The following is a 25,801-nucleotide window of genomic DNA, read 5'->3' as shown; positions in this document are numbered from 1 at the left end:
TACATTGTCTCTGAATCCAAATAACCTTGTTTTCCCCAAGGTGTTCTCTAAATTCTAGTAAAACAATCCACCATTACTGTAAACTGGAACATTTTAACAATGCATGTTCTATAATCACAATAAAGATGATACAACTCACCCAACAAAGTGATAGACACATGGGCACACGTGTCCCATGTATAAGGGCTGGGATTGTTAAATTAACGACAGTGATTCGGTTGCCACTGTTGTTTTATGAACGCAAAACTCTTCCTATAAAGAGGAAATGTCTCGTTTCATTACCAAACAGCCTTGTGGTGTGGATACTCTGACCTCTGTTCACACATGTCTAAGCCCCACGCACTGTCCTTTAACACTGAGTTTTATTTCCAAGGCCTCCAGTCTCTTTCTGGCTGTCGCCTTCTGTGAGAAGTGGGCCTTCACCGCATTACCCAGAGGTTTCCTCGGAAACAGCCCGTTGTCGGCCGCTAGATGGTGCTCTTCCTTCCTCTTGCCCCAGAGCTGCAGGTTTTGATTGACAGTTGTGCTCCCAGGATGAAAGCACCCTGGGCATTCCCATAACAGGGCCTCCCACTGCTCTGGCTATAAATAGCCAGATAGTGTCTCTGCACACCACAGCCTTGGCCTAAGCTGTGTTTGAATCTTATGGGAGTCACTCAGATGACAAACCGAATCAGAGTTCCACCCTCTTCCTGAGAGCATCCTCACAAGCAGAAATATCGGCATCTTCAGACCAGCAGAAACATGTATCAAGTGTAAGAATCTCGCTAGCTGAATTCCCCTTGTTTAAGTAAAGGACGCTTATGGGAGGTAGGAATACAATGTAGACACTGAAGCCACCGTTGCCATTTTTGTTACAGACGCTTCTCCTGGGCGTGTGCATTTGTCATGTCACATGTGTCTGCGGCAGGAGCCAGGGTGGCCTGCCCTGTGAAAACACTTAGCAACATTGAGCAATCGATAGTAATGCAGAAGAGGTTTGTTTGTCTTCTTGGTGCTCGTCTCCTCTCTGAAGTACCGTGCCGTTCAGGGGCACGTATGACATCCTGGTCATTTAACTCGGAGGTTCAGATCCACAGACAGTAAGAACCCCAAGTCAAATGTGAATAACTAAGCACTTTATTAAGCGAGAGCAAAGCAGAAACAAGAATCAAGAGCATGCCTCACCAGACGGGAGTTCACCAACACCCGGACACAGACCCTGGGGAATCCCAGCAGAGACAGCATTCGGGGTCCGCCTGGGAAAGTTCCGAGTGAGGCGTCCTCCCTTTGGGGGAGATTCCAAAGTCTCACTTTGGGGGCTATGCTTAAATATGTTTTAGACAAAACTGGCTATGCACCGAGGGCTTTGTGTGGCTTAGTTAACCATCAGATCTCTCTGGGAGAAGGGCCAGCTCTCCCCGAAGGAAGAGTTAAATAGTAAAAGCGCTAATCTCCCAGGGAGAAGGGCCAGTTCTCCCTGGGAGAGGGCATGCCTATTATATCTTATTCTTACAATAAAGGTCACGGCTTGGGCATAAACAGGGAGGATTCTCAATGTCCCTCTAACCCATCAAGTACCCAGGATCAGAGAGTGTCTGGAATGCAGGCAGCTGTGGGAGGTGGAGCTGGAAGGGTAGAGAGGAGAGAGAAGGAAGGAAGAGGGGCTTCAAGGTACCCTCCCCTGCCCCCCGCACTGTGGTCTGAGCACAGGGTAGAAGGCTACCTACAGGGAACAGCAGAGAAATATTTGCATCATCATTTAGCCCTTGAATGTGTCCTTGATGATCACTCTGCCTGGAGTGTATGGGCTTAAAAATAATGAGTAAGTGCCGTTCTCCGTGGGGGACACCTTCTACCAGACCTGTGTCCTGCGAGTTGTCTGTCTGTCCAGCCCTACTCCAGAGTCAAAGCAGAGAAACTGATGTGAATTGACAAGATCCCGGTAAGCCACCATCAAACACTTTGTCTTGAGACCCAAACATCCACCTTGGACGGAAAGCATCCATGTGCGTATGTGAGCTAAGTAAGGATAAGAGTAAACTTGAGGAGGAGTGATGGCCGTAGGACGGGGACCTGGGTTGTTCCCCACTTCAGCCCTCTCCCCACGAGACACCTAGCAGCTGTCCCATTTTCCCAGACTCCATTGCGAGAACCACAGAACCCAGAGTGAGGCCGAGGCAGCCCCTGGGCCACAGAGGCTGAGAAGAAGAACCCCAGGAGAGGAGGAGGAGAGGCAGCTACACCTGGACCACATCGCCCTCCTCAGGCCAGCACAGCGCAGCGCAGCACAGCACCGAGAGGGCCCCTCTGGGCCTGTGGATTCTCTGGAGGAAAGACAGAACCCACAGGGGACATCCAGCTGTCCCAGTGTTGTGACACGGGACAGCACTGAGGCTCATTCAGGTCTTATTCATGGGGATCACAGAGGATCAGGCCACTGGAGAAGGAAGGCGGGGCTTACGGCGTTGGATCGAAAGTACTGGAGTAGATATCCAGCCAGCTTATCGGCCTGTCTGCGGAGCTGAGCCAGTGGCCCCTCTGGGCAGGGAGCTCCGCTGGAAGTTCTGCCTGATTTGGGTCCTTTGCCAAGAGGCTGCACTAGCCCTGGAGCCTGTTCTACAGCCGCATCCAGACAGGGGAGCAGACTCACAGCTCCCTCTAACTGCTCAGCAGAGCCCCCAGTCTCGCCCCTCTGGAAGCACGGCTGCAGACACCCCGCAGCCACGGAGCACATCCCCCAGTCCACCCAGTCCACCCAGTCCACCCGGGCAGGAGGCCAAGCCAGCAGCCCCTCCCACTGTCTGCACAGCCTCTGGCCCCACCTGAGCAGGGAGCCCAGACAGTGACCCTGTGTCACCGCTGAGCCGATTCTCCAGCCCCTCCCAACTGTGGGTACAGGTCCATAAAGTCCATAAAATCCAGATGACAATCTTGCCCAGCAGTGGAGCCAATGGCCTCCCTGACTGGCAAGCCCGGACTGTGGCCCCATCCAATTTGAATGCAGTGCAGCCGGCCGCATCACCCAACCTGGGAGCACAGTCTGAGACCCCACCCCTCCGACTGCGGGGCTCGGCTCACAGCTCTGCCCTGCGGGGGGTCCCACCAGGGCCAAGCCTGGGAACACAGCCTGCAACCTCGCCTGACCACGGGTGATTACAGAGCCCGGGCAGGCAGTGGCTCCCTGTCACCCCAGAGCCCAGCCAGCAGCCCCACCCAGCCGGGGTGCCCACCCAGTGGCACCTCTGGCCTCAGAGCACGGGCAGTGGCCTTGCCCAGCCAGGGACCCCTATAGCAAGCCCACCGCCTGCCTGTGGATGCTACCAGCCGACCCATCCCAAACACAAAACCCAGCTGACTAGCGAATGTCTTTCCCTGCTGAAACAAACCTGTGAAACCGAGAAGGGGGGATCATGTCCTCAAGTGCACAGCCACACACACAACGATCCAAGTTCATGAAGAACCGGGGAAGCAAGGCCGCACCCAAGGAAATGGACCAAGCTCCATAACTGACCCGGCAGACAAGGCAACCAGTGAACTGCCTGACAAAGCCAGCAGACTACAAGAACACACAGACAGCCCTGGCTGGCGTAGCTCAGTGGATTGAGCGCGGGCTGTGAACCAAAGCATCGCAGGTTCGATTCCCAGTCAGGGCACATGCCTGGGTTGCAGGCCATGGCCCCCAGCAACTGCACATTGAGGTTTCTCTCTCTATCTCTTTCTCTATCTCCCTCCCTTTCCTCTCTAAAAATAAATAAATAAAATCTTAAAAAAAAAAGAACACACAGACAGCTGAACAAAATTAGGAAAACAAAACACGAACAAAACGAGACGTTGAACGAAGAAATAGAAACCATTAGAACAAAGAACAGACAGAAACCCTCGAGTTGGAGAATAACTAGAACAGTGACCTAAGGGAAGACTCCCAAAGGGGCGGTCTTTGGGGGTGGGTGGAGAGTGACTTCCCCGCAGGGCTTCTTGCTGCTCTTGGGCAGAAGGTGGCTCATTGCTGTCGGCCTCCCTGCTCAGGGCGGCCGTGGGAGCCTGTCCCTGAGCCCTCCAGTCCTCTCCAGGGCCTCCTCCTCCTCCTCCTCTCCCATCCCTGAAGGGTGTGGAGCAGGGCCCGGTGGGCGGGCTCCTGGGTGTGGGGACCTCCACTGTGCAGGCTCTGCGCCCGCCTTCGCTCATCCTGGGCGAGAACCGTGGAGGCTTCTGTCTCAGCCTCGTCCAGAGATCTCCTCTATTTCTCTAGGGGCTGCAACATTTCCTCTTGGTGTGGTTTCCGTTTGATTTTCCACAGGGGGGCCGGGGTGAGGTTGGCCACCCCCATAAGGTGCACAGGAAAGATAGACAAGACCCTAGGAGAGGTTTGCCGAGCAGCAGGCCCTGCTCCCCCAGGGAGGCGTCTGCACTGCTCCCCTCCCTCCCCAGTCGCTCCAGGACCAAGCACCCCTGAGCCCTGCCTGATGAGGTTCCCCTGGAGACCCACCAGGTGGCGCTGCTGAGAGGCCACCCTGGCCATTGAAGCGCCCGGCACATCCTCACCAGGCTCCTCCTTAGCGTCCAGGTTTATTCATCGATTTTTCCATCTCTTCAAACAAACGTGTGCTAAGTGCCACCGGGAACCAATACATGGAAACTGGTAATAATTAATTAACAGTATCACCCGGCCACTTACAGATGCTCTCTCAGTAGCGACCAGGCCCACGAGTGGGGCTGGGTTGGGAAGGACGAGGAGGGATTTCGTGGGGAAGGTGTTGAGGAGGAAGCAGGTTGAACGTGCAGGCGGGAAAGCAGAGCTTGCGGGGGCGGGGCCGCTGAGCGTAGGCCGAGAGTGGGGCCGGCGGCAGCGGCAGGGCGGCCTGAGCTGCTCGGGCCGCACTCCTGTGGGACGCCAACGGAGCCAGGGCCGGCTGCAAGGCGGGAGGGGAACGCTGAGCTCGGCCGATGGACAGACGCGCGTGTAAGTCCCGCGGCTCCTCCAGTGGCCTTGGCCAAGTCACCGAACGTCTTCCAGTTTTCTAGAAGACAGCGACGGTGTCTGCTTTCGTCTGGGAGGAGGTGTTCTGCCCGGTTTGGGGGCCAGGCGGCCTGCATTCAAGTTCTGGCCCAGCCACTTACTAATCGTGTGTCCTTGGAAGTCAGTGGATCTCAGTGGGTCAGAGTGTCTTTATCGCTAATATGAGGATACAACATCTGCCTCATAGGGTTAATGACAACTCAGGTAACATGTTTTAATCCCTGGGCCTAGGACATAGCAGATGCTCCATTACTGTTGCTTTTCCCTCTTAACTCACCCAGCACTTCTGCCAGATACACAGCTTAACAATATATCCTGTTTGGTATTGCTCGCAAATGTTCTATTTGTTGGTCTTGTCTCTGCAACAGCTTCATACGTTCGAGGTCATGTTGTCTAGCACTGTGCCCAGCACCAAGCACAGAATAAACAAATTTCCAGGCCACGCACCAAGCAGGGATACTCAGATGTTGCCACTTTCATTGATCCAGCAAGTATTTGAGAGCCACTGTGTTCACTCTGTGCTCATGAACTCTGGAACTACTCCTTTCAGAACCTGGACTTTCTCTACAACAATGTTCTATCTTAGAAGATGCTCCGGGGATCACAGAGCGATTCTGTGGCTACTACTACTAACAATAACAACAACACTAACAGCTACCCTTTCTTGAATGTCTCCCCAGTATTACCTAATTTAATCCTCATAACAGTTTTAGGAGGTGATTTATTATAATTCCTATTCTTCAGATAAGGAAACAGGTTCAGAGAGGGTAAGTAACAAGCTGAGTGTCACACAGCTAGTAAGTGGGAAGAATGGTATTTAAGTCCAGGTCTTTCTGATACTAGAACTCTTGCCCATGGCTTCCACCATCCTGCCTCCCAAGTAATCAGACATGCATGCAAGCACCTCCCAGAGTGCCTGGCACATAATAGGTGCTCAATAAAAGTTGCCTTTCTTCCTTCAGTTAAAAAATATATACACTGAATGGAGGATGAAGCAGGACCCGTAGTGAACAAGGAGGTACAAAACCTTATCCCTGGCCTTGGTGACACTCTGTCCAGTCATAAGTTTTTAAACAATTTTTTAAATGCTATTTATGTGTAGACAGAGGGGAAAAGGGAGAGACTTCAATGTGCGAGAGAAATATCAATTGGTTGCCTTTAGCATGCCCCCACCTGGGAACTAGGCCTGCAACCCAGGCATGTGCCCCAACTGGGAATTGAACTGGTGACGCTTTGGTTTGCAGGCCCGCGCTCAACCCACTGAACCACACCAGCCAGAGTAGATGCCTGGGGATTTTCCAGCCAAGCATCTGGCAGGCCTGTTTCAGGCAAGATGTGAGAAGGGGGACAGTGCAGGTGCTCATCCAGGTGCCCAGCGCCTCGTGCGATGGTGTGATCATCCGGCACAGCCTTCCCAGGAGCTCTCCTTCCCAGGGGAGCAGACAGGAAAGCCAGGAGATGGCAGAGGGTCTGCCAAAGATTTGGGAGCTGAACTTGGCACCCTGAGGGACAGATACATGTGTGTCCTCTTCCCCAACCCTGAGCCCCCCAGCCTGTGACCCACATGCTGGTCTTTGGAATCTCTTCTTCGGAGGAAAAAAAAAACTGAGGCTGCCCCAGAGCTCATTTATGAGACAACCACAAAGCTACTTGGAGCAACTGTGCCCGGGAATCCCTATGACCCATCGTGTGTCACTCACAGGCCTCTCACCCGTCAGGAGGACACACCTGGAGGGTGGACCCGAGCTCAGCGTGGGAGCCCTCCCTTGGCCTCTGGTTCATCCACCCACCTCACAGGGGAAAACTGAAGACGCCAGAGACAGCAGTGGTGGGGACTAAGCACTTTCTTTTAATCAGCTGTAATCTGACCACACAATAAAGGTAAAGTCACCAAATCCTCTGGCTTCTGTTTTGGCATCATCCTAGCTGCAGAGGGTAGTCATGGAAACCAGCAGACACTCCCAGCTTTCAGAACGGAACCTGAACTTAACTCTGATGTGAGAGCCTTTTAAAAATAGAAACTGTCTTCAATCTGGACGACCGGGTCTCCAAGTTTTGCCTAGTTTGGAAATGTCCCCGAGTCTCTTCTCTGGCTGCACAGAACCTAATAATGCTCTGAGTATCGGTCCGGGCGAAGTCTAGAAGATGTTTTATTTGAGCTTTTTTCAGTCACCGGAGAAAGAAACCCAAGTAGCCCAGTGAGGTTGGGTGTAAAAAAAAAAAAATACGGTGTTGGAGGGGTATTTATGAGCTTACATTGGCGGGGAAGGACTAAAAGCTCAAAGATGATGTCAGGAGTCTCTCTCTGACTTGTGTTTCATGATTTTTTGTTGTTGTTTACCATTGCAATGTTTTCTGTTGACATTTTTTTGTTATTAAATCATTGATCTCTGAAGCACTGATGCCTCACTAGACTGAGGAGCCACTAGCTAGATGGGGGAGGAAAAAAAGAATGACACGCACACTCTCATCAATGTGCATGACTTCTACAATTCTATGGTCTTTTATCGCTTTCTTCTCAATTCTTACTTGCTTTTCCCTGACAAATCCAGGATGCTTTGCAGACAGACGTGGCCTTTTCTGTTTCCCACATGGGAATGTCCAGTGGCCAGGGAGCGCAGGAGAGGGCACTGCCCAGGACCCACGGCGCTCCGTCTGCACCAGGTGCCTGGCATCTGCGCAGCCCGGCTGTCGCTCCGCAGGGCCGGCCTCACCCTGACCTTCCTCTTCTGCCCTTTTGCCAATTCATCACTCTGAGCAGGAAGGAAGAGACCAGATGGACGCGGGCCACAGCCGATCCTAATGCACTTGTGCTTACGAGTCATCGCTTTCAACAGGAGGATATGGGGGTTGCTGTCCTGAAGGGGTAGTCAGACTGAGAAGATGGGTGCCCTCATCACGAGCGGCTGGTCTCGTGGTTTGGGAAGAAAAACGCAGAGAGGCCATCAGTTGCAGGGGAAGAGCGGTGGCAATCGAAAGCTGAGCCTAGGAACACACACAAAACTAGAAAGCCATCTTTCATCACAGAGGAGGACGTGAATAATTTAGTTTCAGCGAGGCATGGCCAGCACCCTTCCGTCTGGAACAAGGCTGGAATAAAGCTAGGTGACCCACGAGCTAAACAAAGTGGGTACGGCAGGCCCTGTCTCACAATCATGTTGTTAGCTGGTGCTCTCTGAAAACCGGGAGTCCAACTCAATTTTGCGAATGTGGATCTGGAGTGTGCTGGACACTAGGACACACAGCGCACAGGGGAAGCGTTAAATCAAGGTTTTTCATTGCATTCTAAGCTTGGATTACATTCTTATTTTTGTGAAAGAGTAAAGACATTTTTTTAAAAAAAGATTTTATTTATTTTTAGAGAGGGGAAGGGAGGGAGAAAGAGAAGGAGAGAAACATCGATGTGTGGTTGCCTCTTGTGTGCCCCCTACTGGGGACCTGGCCTGCAACCCAGGCATGTGCTCTGACTGGGATTTGAACCTGTGACCCTTTGGTTTGCAGGCCAGTGCTCAATCCCCTGAGCCACACCAGCCAGGGCAGTAAAAGCATTTTTAAATGCCAGAGACACACAGTTTTAAGTACCACAAATGTCAACAAGTTCTGGCCACATCCTTCCTCTTTGCAGATGTGTCGGCAGTCTTGAAGGTAAATCTTGGGTTTACAAACCCAGGACAGGGCAGCTGCTTAGGAACTGCAGAAAGGGGAGCCGCACTGCTCCCCAGAGCTCCTTGTGTGTCTAATCCCTGCTGCTTTTCTCATCCCCCAGCCCAGCTCCACTGGCCCTCAGCAATCCGTGCCCAAGACCGCCAGATTTAGCAGGAAAAATATAGGATACCCAGTTCAATGTGGACTTCAGGTAAACATCAAGTACTGTTTTTTAGTGTATGTCTCACACAATAACCAGGCATGCTGTATTTTATTTGGTTCTTAGGCATCAAGGGTGTGTCCAGGGTCCATCAGGGAAGCCCTCTGCCTCCCTCCTGGGGCCGCCCAGGGCCCCTGGCAGAAGCACAAGATGCTACACACCGACTGCCCCGTGTCTGTGTTTTGCGGATATGAGTGGCTTCTGCTGTCTTTTCCGTACGTAGGACCCAGAGTAGCAGCGATGCAGGTGACACAGTGGCAGGTAACAGAGGAGCAGTAAGAGGGCAGGACAGCAAACCCAGCAGAAGTAGCCTGTAACTATGGTCAGCTTCTTGCTTGGAAGTGGAAACCCTTTCACCATCTCTGCTGATCTTGACCTTCAGAGGGTCGCCGAAACTCCTCGGATCCCAGCTTCGCTTCTGACACAGCAGAGCCACCTAGACAGGGTCTACGCTGACTTCCCAGTGAGTCTAACAGGACGCAGTTAAACAGCCAGACCATGTTTGCACAAGGTCTGTCGTGTGGCTCCTGACCTGCAGGGACAGGCCCTCGCCTGCGTCCCCTGTATGAGGAACCACGGGTGGCGGTCCAGTCCCTTCCGCAAGCAGGGGCTTTGGGCCCCGTGGGTGGGGGAGTGTATCCTACCTCTTACCTTCACCAGCAGCTTCAGAGAGCTCCCATCCGACCTAATCCAACTATTTATTACTGGTCGACTCACCAAATACGGGCACCTGAGTTGTCTTTTCTCAGCGATGGAAGTAGAATGCTTTTGGGTAATCAAAGAACCAGCAGATTTTAAAGTTTCAAGGTGTCTAAGAAATTACGTAGACGAGAAAACGGAAGTGTCAAGATGGGGCTGAGCTGCTGGCTCACGTGACCTCGCCCATGGCAGGGACTGCCTCTCCTCCGTGACTGGCTCCGCTGAGCTGCCCAACTGTCCTACCTCCGCAGTCTCCCCTCCAGGGCCGGCCACACCACTCCTCCCATCCCAGTGATTTTGTTTTCCCAATCAAGAAAAAAATGAAAAGGGGGGGGTGGTAAGCAAACTGACTATATTTATAGTCGCTTGTAGGCCAAATTCCTCTCCAGACCAGCTTAGGCAAGGATTTTTGTTTTTCTTCTTCTTTGCTTGGTTTGTTCAGATCTTACCAACCCCCAACCTGGTGCTTGGAAAACAAGAACCAGCCATTTATGGGCTGCCGTCACTCCAGTGAGTGAGTCACTCCAGTGAGTGATGTGAGTCTGCTCAGCTCCCCAAGTGCATCTCTCCTCCCTGACCCTTGGTCCGAGGCAATCACAAAAGCAATAAACATCACAAAACCTCACTTTTGGCCAATGCATTCCGGCCAGAAGGAGATCGGGTTGTCCTTATAGAGTACCTATAATTAGATTGGGTTTGGAATTTGGATGGCTGCATTGAGTGAAAAAAAAAAAAAAAAGCACAGATTTAAATCACTGTCTCAACATTTCAGAAGGATCTGGAGGGTTGAGAAAGCTGTGAACAAAATCAGGACTGAAATCGAGGCATTTTGAACCAAGTTACCTTATTGCAACACTCAGTCCGGTAGCTGGCTGAGTAGTTGCCACGTATAAGTGAGGGGCTTGGAGGCCAGCACTTTTTTCTAACAAATTAAGTAACAACAGTGAACAAGAATAAAGGAGTGGGATACACATTAGGGATTCCCTTCCCCCTCTTAATCCCTTGAGATATCATGAAGCTACAAGCTGAACGTACTCTTTTTTAAAATAACAATTTTATTGAGGTATAATTTCTGTACACAACTGCGTCTAAATAAAGTGCACAGCTCAACGCATTTTGAAAATGTATTTCCCATGACATGACAACGGCAATCGAGGTCCATTTCTGTCCACCCCAAAAGGTGCCCGTGACCGTCCTCCCGCCGACCTTTGCCCCTCAGGGGATCACTGGCCTGTTTCAGTCACCATGAATGAGTTGGTCTTTTCTAACATTTTATAAAAAATGGAAACATACAATATGTACCCTTTTGTTTCTGGTTTCTCTTACACAGAATGATTAATTCATGTCACTTGTGTATCCACAGTTTGTTCTTTTTTATTGAATAAACATTTATTCAAATAATGAGGGGAGTCGGGTGTTTCCTTTTTTTTTTTTTTTTTTTACTATTATGGATAAAGCTAGGTGTGGAGTTTCTGGGTCATGCAGTAGATGCGAATTTAAATTTCTAGGAAACTGCCAAGCTGTTCTCCAGAGCGCTTGCACCATCTCACACTCTCACTGGGTGTGCATGAGTTTCGTTGCTCCACATCTTCACCAGCACTTGGTAGTGTCGGTGGTTTTGCCTACGTGCACACTTATGTGATAAAATATGTGTGACATAAAAGTTACCATTTTAACCATTAAAAAAAGATTTTACTTACTTGTTTTTAGAGAGAGAAGGGAGGAAGAGAGGGAGAGAAACATCGATGTGAGAAAGAAACGTGTATTTGTTGCCTTTCATACGCATGCTGTTCGGGGACCGAACCCCCAGCCCAGGCATGTGCCCTGACCAGGAATCGAACCAGCAACCTTTCGCTTTGTGGGATGTTCGACCAACTGAGCCACACCAGTCAGGGCAACCATTGTTAAGTATACAATTTAGTGGTATTAAGTACATTCACAATGTTGTGTAACTAACACCATCATACTGATTTTCAAAACTTTGGGCATCTTCTTTGGAGAAATGTATACCTAAGTCGTTGGCACATTTTTTTGCATTGGGATCTTTTTGTTGAGTTCTAGATCTTTGTATATTCTGGATACTAATCCCTTATCAGATGTTTAATTTGAAAATATTTTCTCCCATTCTGTGAGTTGTCTTTTTATTTTCTTGATAGTTTCCTTTGATCCATAAATTTTTTAAAATTTTGATAAAGTCCAATGTATCTGTAAGCTCTTTTGCTGCTTGTGTTTCTGGTGTCCTATCTAAGAATTCATTGCCAAGTTCATAGTCATGAAGACTTACTCTTATGTTTTCTTCTAAGAGCTTTATGGATTTAGTGAATACTTAGGTCTTCAACCCACCCATTTTGCATTAACTTTAGTGTAAGGTGTGAGGCAGGGGTTCAATTTCATTCTTTTGCACCGGGAAATCCAGTTGTCCACGAACTCTTTCTTTAACAGAGTATTCTTTCCCCATGGAATATACCTGACACCCACATCAAAGACCGGATAGCCAACCACGTATGGGCTTCATTGTGGACTCGTAATTCTATTCCATTGGTCTATCTGTCTTTACGCTAGTATCATGGTTTTGACTACTGTAGATTTGTAGTTAAGTTCTGATATTGAGAAATGTGAGTCCCCCAATTCTGTCTCTCTTTTCTCAAGACTCCTTTGGCTACTTAGGTCCCCTTGCAATGCTATATAAATTTAATAACCAGTTTTTCCATTTCTGCAAAAAAAAAGGGCTATTGAAATTTTGATAGGGGCTGCTTGAACAGATCTCTTTGGGGAGGACTGACACTTTAACAGTCAAAGGTAGGACAACAGTAGGTTTGCAGTTGTTTATATGGAGAAATAATGCAACAATTAATAAATAATAATATAAGAATAAACTGTTTTGCATACTCACAACTGTAAACCTACTTTTGCCACCCCCTGTATTGTCTCCCTACCCATGAACACAGGATGGTTTTCCATTTCCTCAGATATCTCTAATTTCTTTCAGCAATGTTTTGCAGTTTTCAGGGTACACGTCTTCTCCTTTGTGAAATTTATTCCTGGGTATTTTATTCTTTTGGGTACTATTGCAAATGAAACTGCCTTCCTAATTTCCTTTCCAGAATGTTAGTTGCTGTTCAGAAACAACTGATTTTTGTGTGTTGATCTTGTACCCTACAAATTTGCTGAATTCATGTATTAACTTTGGTAGCTTTCTTATAATTCTTTGGTATAATTCTTTGGGACCATGGAGATGGTCCCTGACGTACGATAGTTCGACTTCTAATTTTTTTGACTGCATGATAGTGCGGAAGTGATACACATTCAGGAGAAACTGTAGTTTAGACTTTGGATTTGATCCATTTTGGGGCTAGCTATGTACCCTATGATACTCCCAAGTAGTATCAAATGCATTTTCAACTTACGATGTTTTCAACATATGGTGGGTTTCCTGCAATGTAAACCCATCACAAGTCAAGGAGAATCACATATATGTATGCATGTATATACACATATATACATACATTTATTTGTTAAGCATATCATATGAATAATTTTTCTAATCTTCAGCTTACTCACTGGTTTTCCTAACCTGTTTTTCAAAGAACACAAGTTTCTAAAGTCCAGTTTATCAATTTCTTTTCCTTTATGGTTCGTGTATTTTGTATTATAAGTTATCTTTGCTTACCCGTAGGTTGCAAACATTTTCTCCTGTTTTCTCTTAGAAATTTCAGCTTTACATTAGCTTCATTTTTTCAAGTTAATTTTTAGGTGTTGTGTGAGGTAAAGGTCTAAATCTATTTTATTCCCAGGGGGATATTTTATTCCCAGGGAGATATTTTATTCCCAGGGGATGTTCCCAGAGCGTTACTGGCCACACCCACCCCCAGCCTCCTGTGAGACCCAATCCAAGTCTGTCCTTCCAAGATAAGGCCTATCTTCAGATTTCGGGTCCTCTCAGCATAATACACAAATTCACTGCCTAACAAAGTAAACCTCCCAGGGGGTTCTGATTTTTAAATCTGAAGGGATGAATTTTTAGAGCAAATTCCAGTTATTACGTCAGGCAGACAGGGGAGGTGTCCCAGAAGCAGGGGAGCCTTTGCTAGGGACGTACTTGGCTTCCCAAAGCAGACGGCTGTCTGCTTGTGGGGCCAGGCCAACTTCTGAACGTATCTGCCTCTCACTTTAAAGCACTTCTTCTCAGCACCCAAGGACTCAAACAAACTCTCTGAGACACTTTGCTGGTGTTGACCGTCAACTGCACGCTTGACCTGTTAGCCTCAAATACAGTTCTTAGGGAAGACTGGTTACAAACAGTTGTCAGAACTTCCACAGGGCAGGAAAAATCACATCCTAGTGAAGCTGGGTGGGCTTTTAATGTGCGAGATAACCGTTCTTCCATCGCCAGATGGAATCGCTCCAATTCACGCAGCAAGTGACTCTTACGTTCTCGAGATGGCGACCTTGTTTTTCGAGCTGGGGTCTTCATGCCTAGGGTAAGTCAAGACTTCCACGTGCTCCCACACTCACCTCGCCCTCCCTGGGAAGTGGTGAGGTCACTCGAGGTTCTTCTGAGACTCAGCTCGGCCCCGAGGCCCAAGGCAGTCCCTCCATCCCTCCAGCTCAGTGTCCAGGGAAACCCTCGGTGTCAGAAGTGCTGGCTCTGGTGGCCTCTGGGCAAACAGGACACTACAGTGTACTGGGGACTTTGACAGTGACCTAAAAGGGGGTGAACAGGAGGGGAGTTTTGATTTACCTTGACGTACAAGTGGCGGGAATCAGGCTCACCGAATTCCCATGACTGGAAATCAGAGGGTGAGACAGAGAGGTTTGTCCGTGACACCCTCCCGGCAGACGTGGCGAAATGTCTTCTACAGAACCACGGAAGACAGTACCGTCGGCATTTACATATTTTACATACACTTTGAGTACAAATCCTTAAAATTTATAATAGAACATTAAAATAATCTTCTAATAAAATCAGCCTTAAGTATAAGGAATCTAAATTTCAGCATCTTGTACACTCCTAAATAAATATCTTTGATCTATAGTCCTGGAAAATATTAGTTTACGGTGACATGAGACAAATCAAATAGTATGATAAGTGAAAATATAACAGCAGTTTAAAAATAAACAAGCCTAAACACATGGGGACCTGAATTGATAGAGAATCAAAATGCAAAGTACACAGTAATTAAATATCTACACGGGGGTAACCAAATGCATGCTCGGCAACACACCTTCAACACAGAGAGAGAGAAAGCCCTTTAAAACTCATGTAATCTAAATAAATAAGCACAAACACAATGGGAGGTACTGTACCAGCCAGTAACAACTAGAAAGTAATTTCTCCCTTTTTTTTTTCAAATGATTCTGACAGAAAAACATGAGATACTGATCATGTGCTAGAAAACTATAATTCATGTGTTTTGTTTCATTTTAAAATGCTGCGGATGACACAGAAAAGCCAAGCCACGGCTTCCTAGCTGCTAGACCGTAGAAAAGGAGATGCCACCGAACTGACAGATTCTAACAACATTTCATCAGACATTTGCTTGCTGAAGACATGACTGGATTTTCACCGAGACCCCAGCAGAGGTCTCAGTCAGGCCCAGGATACGAATGCGCATTCAAACACCCGACCGCAGGACCTGTCAATACTGAACTACATATGGCGATCTCATTTCATTTGCCAAAAGTATTTTTTTTTTTTAGCATAAGGCCATAATTAAACATCCAGAGCAGGAACTAACTCTTACTAATTATCTTTGTATTTTAGTTCTTAGCTTCTGAGAACACAACAGGTGCTCAATAAGTGTTCGCTCTGAATTGAGTCCAGCAACCATTATAGTCCAGGAAGCACCGAGTCCGTGGAAGAAATGGTTGCCGGAGACGCAGAGGGAGCTCTTTAGTTTTCCCTACAGTGATTCCTTTCTGGCTAGTCCACCAAGTTCGCTGTCATAGCTCTGTCAGTTTCTCATTTCACGGCCAGGATTTCTACACCTCATTTGTTCCACAGTTAAACCATCTTTAAGGATTTGTGCCTGCACGTCTGCAGTCACGTTGAAAGAATGAAGATAATTTTTGTTCTGTCGTGTTGGGTATTTGCTCGTGAGTGTCTGAAACGCACACGCATGCACACACACACACACACACACGCGCACGGCTATTCCACAAATGGAGAACGGAATCTGGAAGTAATGCACCAAGCCTAAATTACATCGCTCCCGAGGTTAACTAAAAAAAGACATCGAAACCATAGGTGACTCCTTTGGATCATACACAAACTTATTGCGTGACGGCTGGAAGCCATGTGTTCGGACCGATGTAAACCAAGAGTGTCCTCTGACCGTCAGCTTGAAAAGCAAGCTAAAGACGGTGAGGTTCCAACACCGCCCTGCCGGGGTGTGCTGGGCGCAGCTCATCACTCGAGCAAGCGGCGAGGAGGAGGAGGAGGAGGGGGGGGCGGGGGGGAGGAGGAGGAGAGGGACGGCTCTCCGAGGATCACTCCTCCGCCCGTCCGCAGCGCTCAGCCGGACCTCCGCTGCACCGCGTGGGGGATTCTGAGAGTCCCTCCGCACAGGCCACTGTAAGATGCCGTTTCCGATGTCCACGGTTCCTCACCGGGGCGTGGGGGGGCAGGACACGCACATCACACAACTCCTGAAATAAAAGCTGTTGAGAAAGTTCCGCTCCGTGACTCTCACTGCCAGCGCGCCGGTCCCGCTTGAACGCTGCTAGGAGAGGTAGACCCAGTGTTTCAGCCCTGCCATTCCCTGCAGGAGCTTCGTGTAGTAGAAGTCCACGTTGTCCGCGAAGTCCGTGCACACGGGCGACTCCATGTCGCCGAAGGCGCAGTACAGCGCGGTGCCGCCGACGCTGAGGAACACCGTGGCTATGCACAGCAGGATCAGCAGAATGCAGGAGCCCCCTCCAACCTCATCTGCGGACGTGAGAACAGAGGGAGGTTAAGCCGACACGACACGGGGGGAGGCCGGGCACCCACCGCCTGCTCACCGATGAGGGTGACTGCGCGTCTCACCAGCGGTCCCCTGGGGACAGGTGACACGGACAGAAAGCCAGCGCACCTGATGACTCCAGGAGGACCTACTTAGCAGTTACCACAAAGACTCGCTCATGGAGCTCATCGACGCTGCATTTAAACCCAGCTCATTCGTACGACGGATGCGGTCACTTCCGCAGAAAACGAAGGAAGGCAATAATACTCCTTTGATAACATCATTTTAGAATACAAGTTAAAGCCTCGCTGTTACGGTATCTTTGGAGGTCACTTCATGGGACCACCTTAAAGCAAAGTCGATTTGATATTAAGCAATAAAAAAAATGACTTTGGCTGGGATTATTTTTGCATCTTGGTAATACTCAGTTTCATTCTTATTATTTAGTGGAAAAGTGAAGTTCAAGCAGGTAGAGGGATTTCCTTTTATTTTGTCTAATAACTCTGGCAGGCTCGTTTTTAACAAAAACGTCCCCATCAGTTTTCTACATCGAGGAAATATAGGAAGCCCTAATGATTCCAGGAGGGAACAATTACAATATACTTGGAGAAGACTGAGAAGTTTCACGATCAGCACAACGAGGGCGAGCCGAGCCTTCCTGGAAGGCAGTTCAGCAGCATCTGTGAAGTGTTTAGATTAGACTGGAACACCCTTGAGGGCGAAAGAGAGCGTTCCCCGGATGCAGTGGGGGACCTCGCCCCACGGCCCAGCAAACCCGCCGCCAGGGGTCAGTGTACAAACTCGCACGACGCACTGCGGCAGCTTCACGAGCAGGTTCACTGCAGCAGAGTCTGTTGTAACAAAGCCTGAGAGTAACTTCCTTAGTTCAGTGACAATGGAACAGTTAAATTGTTACAGAACCTTCACACAGTGAAACACTATGCAACTGTTTCACAGAGTGAAGTCAATTCACATATTCTCTCATAGGAAGTTGCCTGAGATCAAGAAATTGAAAAGTGACACAATACTACATAATGAACCCACTTGTGTTAAGAAAGACACATGTGTTGGCGTGTATACACAGAATTCATCTCAAAAGAATAAGAAACTTTAGTCAGTACTTGGGGGAACCCTCAAGGGAGCACTGAAGAACTTCCACTTCTGTATTTCATTCCTGTCTGCGTTTTCCACCCTTGGCATATGTTACTGTTGGAAGACTTTACAGAAACATGTGAATACACTGTTCCTGTGACAATTCAAACACCTAGTCTACTCTGAGGGGCTCCCCTCTTTTCTCCTACCCCGTCACACGCCCCCCTCTCCGGGGGCAAACATGCAAGTCTGCTGTGCGTCCTCCCGGATCAAACACAGACGGCTCAGGACTTTTACGTAAACAGGATTCCCTTATCGTATTCTTCTGTGATCTACAAATGTCTAGTGTAACAGATTTTAAGTTACACAGATTTAATACTTTATAGGTCTATATGCAAATACCTTTTCACACAAATGAATAAATATGATCATATCAGTTGTGTTTTCTGTCAGTTCAGTATTTTCACCATCTTTTCCTCCTTTTGGCCTTATCTATGTTAACAACCTACGTATCGTTCTGTATTTTCCTTCACAGTCACATGTTTACACGAAAAATCTGAATGACGCTATGCAAAAGCGCCCGTTCTGTCTCATCCACGGGAGCTGAAACAGGGTGGGGAGCCGCACTGGCCACGGCGGAGGCCGCGGGGACCACGTGGCTAGTGAGCCAGGGGAAGTGTCTCAGTTCACGCCAAGCTGGCTCCTGCAGGAAACAAGCCTGTCAGCTCTGAACCCGGGGTTCCCCCTGGGGAGCGAGGATTCGGGGCCCACCAGTGCAAGCAAAGCAGCAAGTGTTTCCTCTGGGGGGGAACGTGAGTTACGAGCAAGGGGCGGCGGGAACGTGGGGGTGGGAGCAGGTTGTCCCCAAGGCTCCTACCAGCTTTGCCGTTGTAAACACTCAGAAACCTCCGTTGCTCCGCGTCGTACTGAGAAAGCACCTCTGCATGCTTCCACTGCTGTTCTACAAACACAAGGAGCACCCTCATGGGTTTCTGGCTCTGTTCTCACCCCTCCCCATTTACGCCCCGGCCCCAAGGGGAACCTAGCAACCGCCCTCAGCCCAGGCCCAGGGGGAGGGGCAAACAGCAGCCGCCGAGTGAGACGGCTGCTCTGAAGAGGCACTTCCTTCGGTAGAGCCAGGCACTCCCCGGAGAGAATACACCTGTAATCCATAAATATTTCCCACACATACAAAATAGGAGTGTTAACTGTTGCTGGAAGGAAGACAAAGATAGCAGACTCATTAAAAAAAACCCCACAAAACAAAAACAAGCCCTGGCTGGCGTAGCTCAGAGGACTGAGTGCGGGCTGCGAACCAAAGTGTTGCAGGTTCGATTCCCAGTCAGGGCACATGCCTGGGTTGCAGGCCACGGCCACCAGCAACCGCACATTAATGTTTCTCTCTCTCTCTCTTTCTCCCTCCCTTCCCTCTATAAAAATAAATAAATAAAAAAAAAAGTAAAAAGAACCCAGAAAACTCTCTTTAATCCGTTAACAATCTTTGGCCTTCATACCTAAGCTTTCCTTTAAAAAAAAATAGATTCCCAGTCAGGGTACATGCCTGGGTTTCAGGCCACGACCCCCAGCAACCGCACATTGATGTTTCTCTCTATCTCCCTTCCTTCTCTCTCTAAAAATAAATAAAATCTTTTAAAAACAACCCACCAAAAAAACAAAACAAAAAACAAAACAAAACAAAAAAAAACACAAAAAAACCCCAGCAAAAAATAAACCCAAAACAAAACCGAACACTAAACAAGGAGATCGAAATCCATTCTTCACATCGAGGACTGCCTGCGGGATAGGGAGGCTGTGAGCTGAATTTTGCAACGTGCTCACTTACTTGAGCGAACAAAATGCTCCGGAATTATTTAAGAACTGGTGGTAGTTCAATTATGCGCTTCTGTACAGAAGATGAAAAAAACCTGGTCCACATGTTCTTCTACAAAGTCTGCCACCTCTCACCGCACATCAATGCGTGCTCCCGCGAACGCCAGGGGCGGAGCCTGCGTCAGCCCCAGAGCCGAGCCGCGCGCGCGCACTCACCTTGGTCGAGGTGGTCGTCTATTTCCTGGAACCTCACTCGCCGCTTGGATGGTTTCTGCTGCATCTGGGCAGGCTGGTCTCCCGCGGGACTGTTCCTCTTCTTTAAGATAGAGACCAGTCCCTCAGCAGGAGCCACCTGCCAGGGGTTGGGAAGGAGCGTGTGTGAAAATGACGGTGCGGAGTATCAGTGGCATTTTTACATGTACTGGTAACAGGGCGAATGCAATTCAATGGGTATTTGAATTTCTGTTCTGGGTTGATTTAATTCCTCCTAAAAATCACAGCCATCAAAACCTAACGGAACAACTTTCACGTCCAGTGCAGGCCTAAAACTGCTTTCCTGAAGCCCCGGAGGACTCCAGGGCCAGGCAGTGTGACAGAGGGCGGTGGCCCCGAGTCAGGCCCCCTATAACTGCCTCGCTTTGCTGCTCCGCTCCGTTTCCCTGTGAAATAATCTGTGAAATGATCACTTGCAACCCCGCTTTGCTTAATTATTAGCGCTGGGCTTGGCTTTATAACAGAGGCCCATAATCCACCACTGCTTTTGTCATTCATCGGCAACTTTAAAGAAATAAACATGTGAGACTTAAAAGATATTTGATATCAACTTTAAAAAATATTATTTTTTTCCAGAGAGAGGGAAAGGGAGGAAGAAAGACAGGGAGAGAAACATAGATTGGTTGCCTCTCGTGTGCCCCCATCTGGGGACCTGGCCCGCTACCCAGGTGTGTGCCCTGACTGGGGATTGAACCGGTGACCTTTTGGTTTGCAGGCCAGCACTCAATCCACTGAGCCACACCAGCCAGGGCTGATACCAACTTTTAACACCGAAATCGGTGTTGTCCTCAGTTCCTCTGAGAAACGCTACATTTACTGAAGAACGCTCGGTTGCTCAGGACGTTTTAAGGACTTCCCTTCTAGAAAGATCAGAGCCAGTTTACTGGAGACATAGGACTTGGTAGTATGAACACACAGGTTGGCAAACTCTGGGTCTGTGAGCCAAAGACCTGCTGCCTGTGTAAATTTAATAACATGTAATTGGAACAAAGCCAAACCCGTTCATTTCCACATTGTCTGTAGCTGCTTTGGGGCTACAGTGGCAGAACAGAGCAGTTTCAACAGACCAGAGGGTCTAAAACATTTACCACTGTCTGTCTAGTATCTCCCCAGCCCTACACTTCAACCCCTTCCTGTTTCCTTCCGGTTTTCACTTGGGACACCTCTCTCCTGCCTCTGCCCCACCCCTCATTACAAACAAAGACAGAAACGAAAACCCTTGCCATTTAGGAGGGAAAAGACTCCAGGGCGTAGGGAGAATGAGAAGAGGACCCTGGGTGGAACCAGGCCGGGGAGCAGGAGGCCTTGCAGGTCCGCCTCCGCAGCGGGCTGGTTCCCACAAGCTTCGGCGGCGGGCTGGTTCCCAGGAGCTGACTTGCGAGCTGCCTGCCCGGCCACAGGTGATGACACAGGTGGGCATTGTGGGCCTCACACTGCAGGTGTCAGGGACTTGGGTGTCAGGCCACTGGAAGCTAGGGACGGCTGGTAATGTCACTTGGCTGACCAACGGCACAAAATACCTAATGTGACCTCCAGTTCCAGCCAGCCTCCTCTGATAATGCGCAGTGCATAAATATTACAGATTCTATTAGTTCTTTTTATAACCCAAGGCTTTCAGGGCCAAGAAAGTACTTAATATGGTCATTCACAGGGCCTTCCAGAACATGGGTCTATAGAAACCATTATCTCAAAAAAAAAAACACCCAAAAATCAATGTTAGCAATTTATTCTTTTTATAGGAATTACATAATTCCTACACAGTTTCAGCTGATGTCCTTCTTCTGAGAAAACGGCTCTGGTGACATTAAAATGGTAAGTACAGACAAGCAGAGGAACAGCCTTTCCAGTCTTGCTTTAGAGCAACAACATTCAAGGGCCCCTTCACACAACAAAGAAAAGTGATTCTACAAGCGTCCTGCTCGAACGGAAAGGGGAAGAAGCCCTAACAACGTTCTTAAGAGCAGGAGATGGAAAATCAAAGTTAATTCAACCCATACATGACTCCTATAGATGATGCTTTTCTCTCTAGTAACTGTAAGGGAATGAGGCTCTCATGCACGGTCTGCTCCGTGACACGACAGCTGCACGTGCCCCGGCAGTGAACTTGCGCGCCACAGGCGTCTCCAAGTTGCTCTCACTCCTTAGAACCAACAGCCCTGGGGTGGCGTCACCGTTAACCGCGCATCTTTGTGATGTGAACTTCTGACTCTGTACACTCGAGTCACAGACCCAAGTCGTCAATCGAGAGACACCGCGACCATGGCTACATGAGTGTTGGAAGACTGGGGAGAACTCGGGAAATCATCTGCAAAGGCACGGAACGTGCTTCCGCGACGGACCAGCTGGTCCCGGCGCAGCGGCTGCCAGGCCCCCACCTCAGCCCCGGCTCGGCCTCGTCTGGGGGGTTTGGCCCTGAACTCGTGCGCGGCGGCCAAGGGACACGAGCCTTTCCAAGGGGCCCCGTCTTCTTCACTATGGTGGGTGGCCATGACCTTGGGCAGCTTTTTCAAAGAGGGAAGAAGCAGAATACGAGAAATGACAGTTGGATGGGATGGGCTAACATTTGGACACTCTCCCCCACGAACCCTCTATTCTTGGCTAAAAATCTAACCGCACGCTACGTTTTCTTTTCCCTTTTCTCTCCCACGGAAACCAGAAGCCCGTTGTTCCCTTGGGGCCTGCCTCCCTGTCTGCGGGACAGTGGGCCCTTTCCCAGCATTCCTTTCCAGACTTGCTCGGGTACCTTCTCTAGCTCTTGCCGCCTCTTTTCTAACCGCCCTCTGGCCCCGCAGTCGACAGGTGCAGAGCCGGACGGTGCCGCCAAGCTCCGGTGCCGGAGACGCTGGCCAAGGGGGAGACTTCTTGGGAGACGGGTGGGTGTGGCCTTTCTGTTTTGGCAGGAGTTTTGGGCAGACGCCTCAGAACCTCCCTCAAGGACAGAAATTCCTACTCACCTCACCAAGGCAGTCGGGCATCAAGATGAGTTTAAGAAATGACTGTGGTAGAGTTTTCCTCAGTTCTACAGGAGAAGGGAAGGAAGCCGCAGTAACGAGTTCGCAGTACTAGCCTGGGGTCTCACTCAAAAGACTGCCGAGTGTTTCCAGGGAGGGTGGGGAGATGACTCAGGGCACACGGAAACGCGTCTCCTCCAAACTCCTTAAAATACCGCTATTACAAGGTTAAGAGAGCTTAAACCTCAGAAAATAAAGCTTTATGAACTAAATTTGGCTTTCCACTTGAATGGCTGAATTTCTTTGCTACCCAAACAAAATATACCAAGCCCTTCCATTACGAACTACAAGAATGTTCAGGCTGTAATTAACGTAATTGTTGCTGCTGGCACTCGATGAAAAAGTGCAAAATTCAGCAGCAACAACCGAACATCCATCTGGCCTAGTCCCCTGTATTTGCAAATAAACAGTATTCCGTACTTCCCCTCAAACGCCAATGCTCATCTTAAATGGCATTTGAAGAATGAACTGCTTGTAAAGACAAAATTATTTTGCAACCCTATGCGCACAGTGAATCCTATGCACACAGTAAATCCTACTGTGACAAACTGAACCAACATTCAGAGGTCCCTGATGGTAGAACTAGCTCCTCACAAAATTAAAAAAAAAAAAAAAGATACCAAATAATTTCTTTTAATGACCTAGGCTTTACTCAATCCAGAACCTCAAGGGCTGGTAAATTCTGAACACAAACACGTTTGGTCTCCAACTGGCTTGAGAATGAACATTGACAAGGCAGACCAGCATGATCGGAAACAGAGTAAGTGCCACCAGCCCCCTGTGGAGGCACGTGTCAGATTTACCACCTTTGCTCTTCACCGAAGGGACAAGTGACAGTCGGCACGGGCTCTGTAGGGAGACCTACAATGTAGTTAATCTGCATGCTCTATGTAAAGACATTTACATGACATGTCACGTTTAATCTTCACGACTCTCATCATCAGCCCCACTTTCCAGATGAAGATGCCAGGCTGAGAAAGTGTAACTAACATTCTTAACCTTGTAGCACCAGCTACTGGCGGAGTTTGAATACACACTCAGGATTAAACCTATTGCCATTTTCTTAACGTGAAGATCTTAGTTTCTACGACTGTTGAAGTTTTGCTTATTCTGTCTGACTTAGTTTGCTCAGCACGATGCGTCCTTTCGAGATCCATGCATGTCGTCACAAACGGCAACCCTGCGTCTGTGTCAGAGAAGGACAAGAATCAGATGGTTTGACTCCTATGCGGGATACACAATGGAAGCAACCAATGAACAAACGAAACAAACACACACAAAACTCCCAGACACAAAGAACAGTATGACAACTACCCGAGGGCCAGGCAGGTGGGGGAGGTAGAAGAGGGTAAAAGGGTCAAATGTGTGGTGACACAAGGAGGTTGCATAATGGGCGATGAGTACACAATGCAACCAACTTGCAGGTGACACACTGGAACCCCGTACACTTGAAACCAACACAATCCTACCAACCAATGTCACCCGAATGAGTCTAATAAAACACTTTGTTTAGTGTCCTCTGTTATAGCAAGTCTAATAGGTGTCTTTTATCTTTTCAGAGTAGCGTATACCTCCAGTAACAACTCCGTACCTTGCACGTCACTCAACAACCAAAAGATACTTGAACTAATGGCTAAATCCGTCAATACAGAGATGGGGGGAGATGACGGTGAGATGAAAGACCTTTCGTGTCACACAATTAACCAGAAAGTGGACTGATATCACAGTTACTACTACAATAAGCCATGACACCAGGTCGCAGCGGGAGCTCATGGAGGAATGCCACCCTCCAGAAAGAACGTGTTTCTGGCCATCGCGCTGCGTCTTACAGCTGCAGGTGCGGAGCTCGAAAGAGGGAGGAGCGGATGGCGATGGCGATGAAGCAGGTTAACGCCGAATTTTTAAAAGACGTAAAAAGAGAAAGGTTTGCTTAAAAGAAACATGGGAGTTTTATAATGTATCTGAGTTTCTAGATGAGGCACTACCTCGTGTTTCTGTAATTTGCTTTTGCTCGTTTAAAAAGGGATGATAGAATACATACGAAACAGGACAAGAAGTGGTCACAGTGTCAAGATGCCATCCCACTTTTTCGCCCCCAGTCAACTGTTTACACAGGCAGATTCCAAAGCAGAACTCTTCTCTCCCCCTCAAAACTGGTCTTCACCACCAAACCCCAGCCCTGATCCATTAGCACGTCCTGCACGCCCCTCCTTCAAAAACACACCTTCCCCACACACACTCCGCTGCTACTACCTGAGCCCTGTCCTGCGTTATTTTTCACCTGAATAGCTGCAGCAGCCCGCCGGGCGTCCCTCCTGCGGCCCCCACCTCCCCGCAGTCTGCTCTCCCTGGAGCAGCTGGGAGACAACGCAGGCCACCTCGCTCTCCGGCTCCAAATCCTGGCTTTCCACCATTGGCATTTCATTTCCGTTTCTCACTCCGACCCCACCTGGCCCTTCAGGCAGTAGCTCTGCTCACCTCTTCCCCCTAAACCTGCCACCACCATGCTGTCCTCCCACTGCCTACAAAAGACAGACCGCACCCCGCCCCCCCCGCCCCCAGCCACTGGTCAGTCTCTCTACATCCCCTCTTCCTGCCGAGGCTTCTCATGGCCCTTACCCAAAGCTAGAACTGTACTGTTCACTCTGTGTGAACTTGTTATTTTGTGTCTCTCCCTGTACAGCACGAGCCTCATGAGAACAAGAACTCGATCTGTGTTCCCTCGAGCCCTCGGATACAGCAGGTGCTTAATAAATACGCCAACGAGTAAATGACTACCCAGATAGGCAGGTTACATATGGACAGCCCCTACCTATATCTATTTGAATAACACAGCTTCTTCCCTTGAAGGTTACTTCCTTTTCAAAGTGAACTCAGCATAAGAAAATTTTTTTTAAAAAAGTCTTACTGTGTGGGAGTAAAAGGCAGAAAACTGTACTTGAGTAATGATTAAAATGAAAAAAAAAAAGAAAAAGAAAAAAAGTTTTACTGTGTAGAGGTGGGGGCTACTTTCAATAGCCTGTAAAGTCTGCATTGGCTTTGCTGAGAGTACAAAAAGGATATTATTCCAAAGGACCCCCACCCCTAA

The 25,801-nt window shown here is 48.7% G+C and overlaps 1 protein-coding gene across 2 annotated transcripts in view; it reads right to left on the bottom strand.

Annotated features, from left to right (window-relative positions):
* Positions 1–10,598: 10,598 nt before the first annotated feature.
* Positions 10,599–25,801, bottom strand: part of CNST (consortin, connexin sorting protein) — a 61,694-nt gene continuing 46,491 nt past the window's right edge. The window contains exons 10-12 of one of the 2 annotated variants that reach the window (XM_045817908.1): positions 19,646–19,781; positions 18,477–18,560; positions 10,599–16,491 (exon numbers count right to left, since the gene is read on the bottom strand). In XM_045817908.1, the coding sequence (XP_045673864.1) occupies positions 16,286–16,491; positions 18,477–18,560; positions 19,646–19,781 (426 nt within the window). In that variant the 3' untranslated portion in view covers positions 10,599–16,285. The remainder of the gene's footprint in view (positions 16,492–18,476; positions 18,561–19,645; positions 19,782–25,801) is intronic. The other variant, XM_045817918.1, reaches the window with a different exon arrangement.

This window comes from Phyllostomus hastatus, unplaced genomic scaffold (assembly GCF_019186645.2).
Source record: "Phyllostomus hastatus isolate PE091 unplaced genomic scaffold, TTU_PhHast_1.1 phas_contig_148, whole genome shotgun sequence".
Lineage (NCBI taxonomy): Eukaryota > Metazoa > Chordata > Mammalia > Chiroptera > Phyllostomidae > Phyllostomus > Phyllostomus hastatus.
Note: the sequence above shows the minus strand (reverse complement) of the source record. Positions and strands in the feature narration are given on the sequence as shown.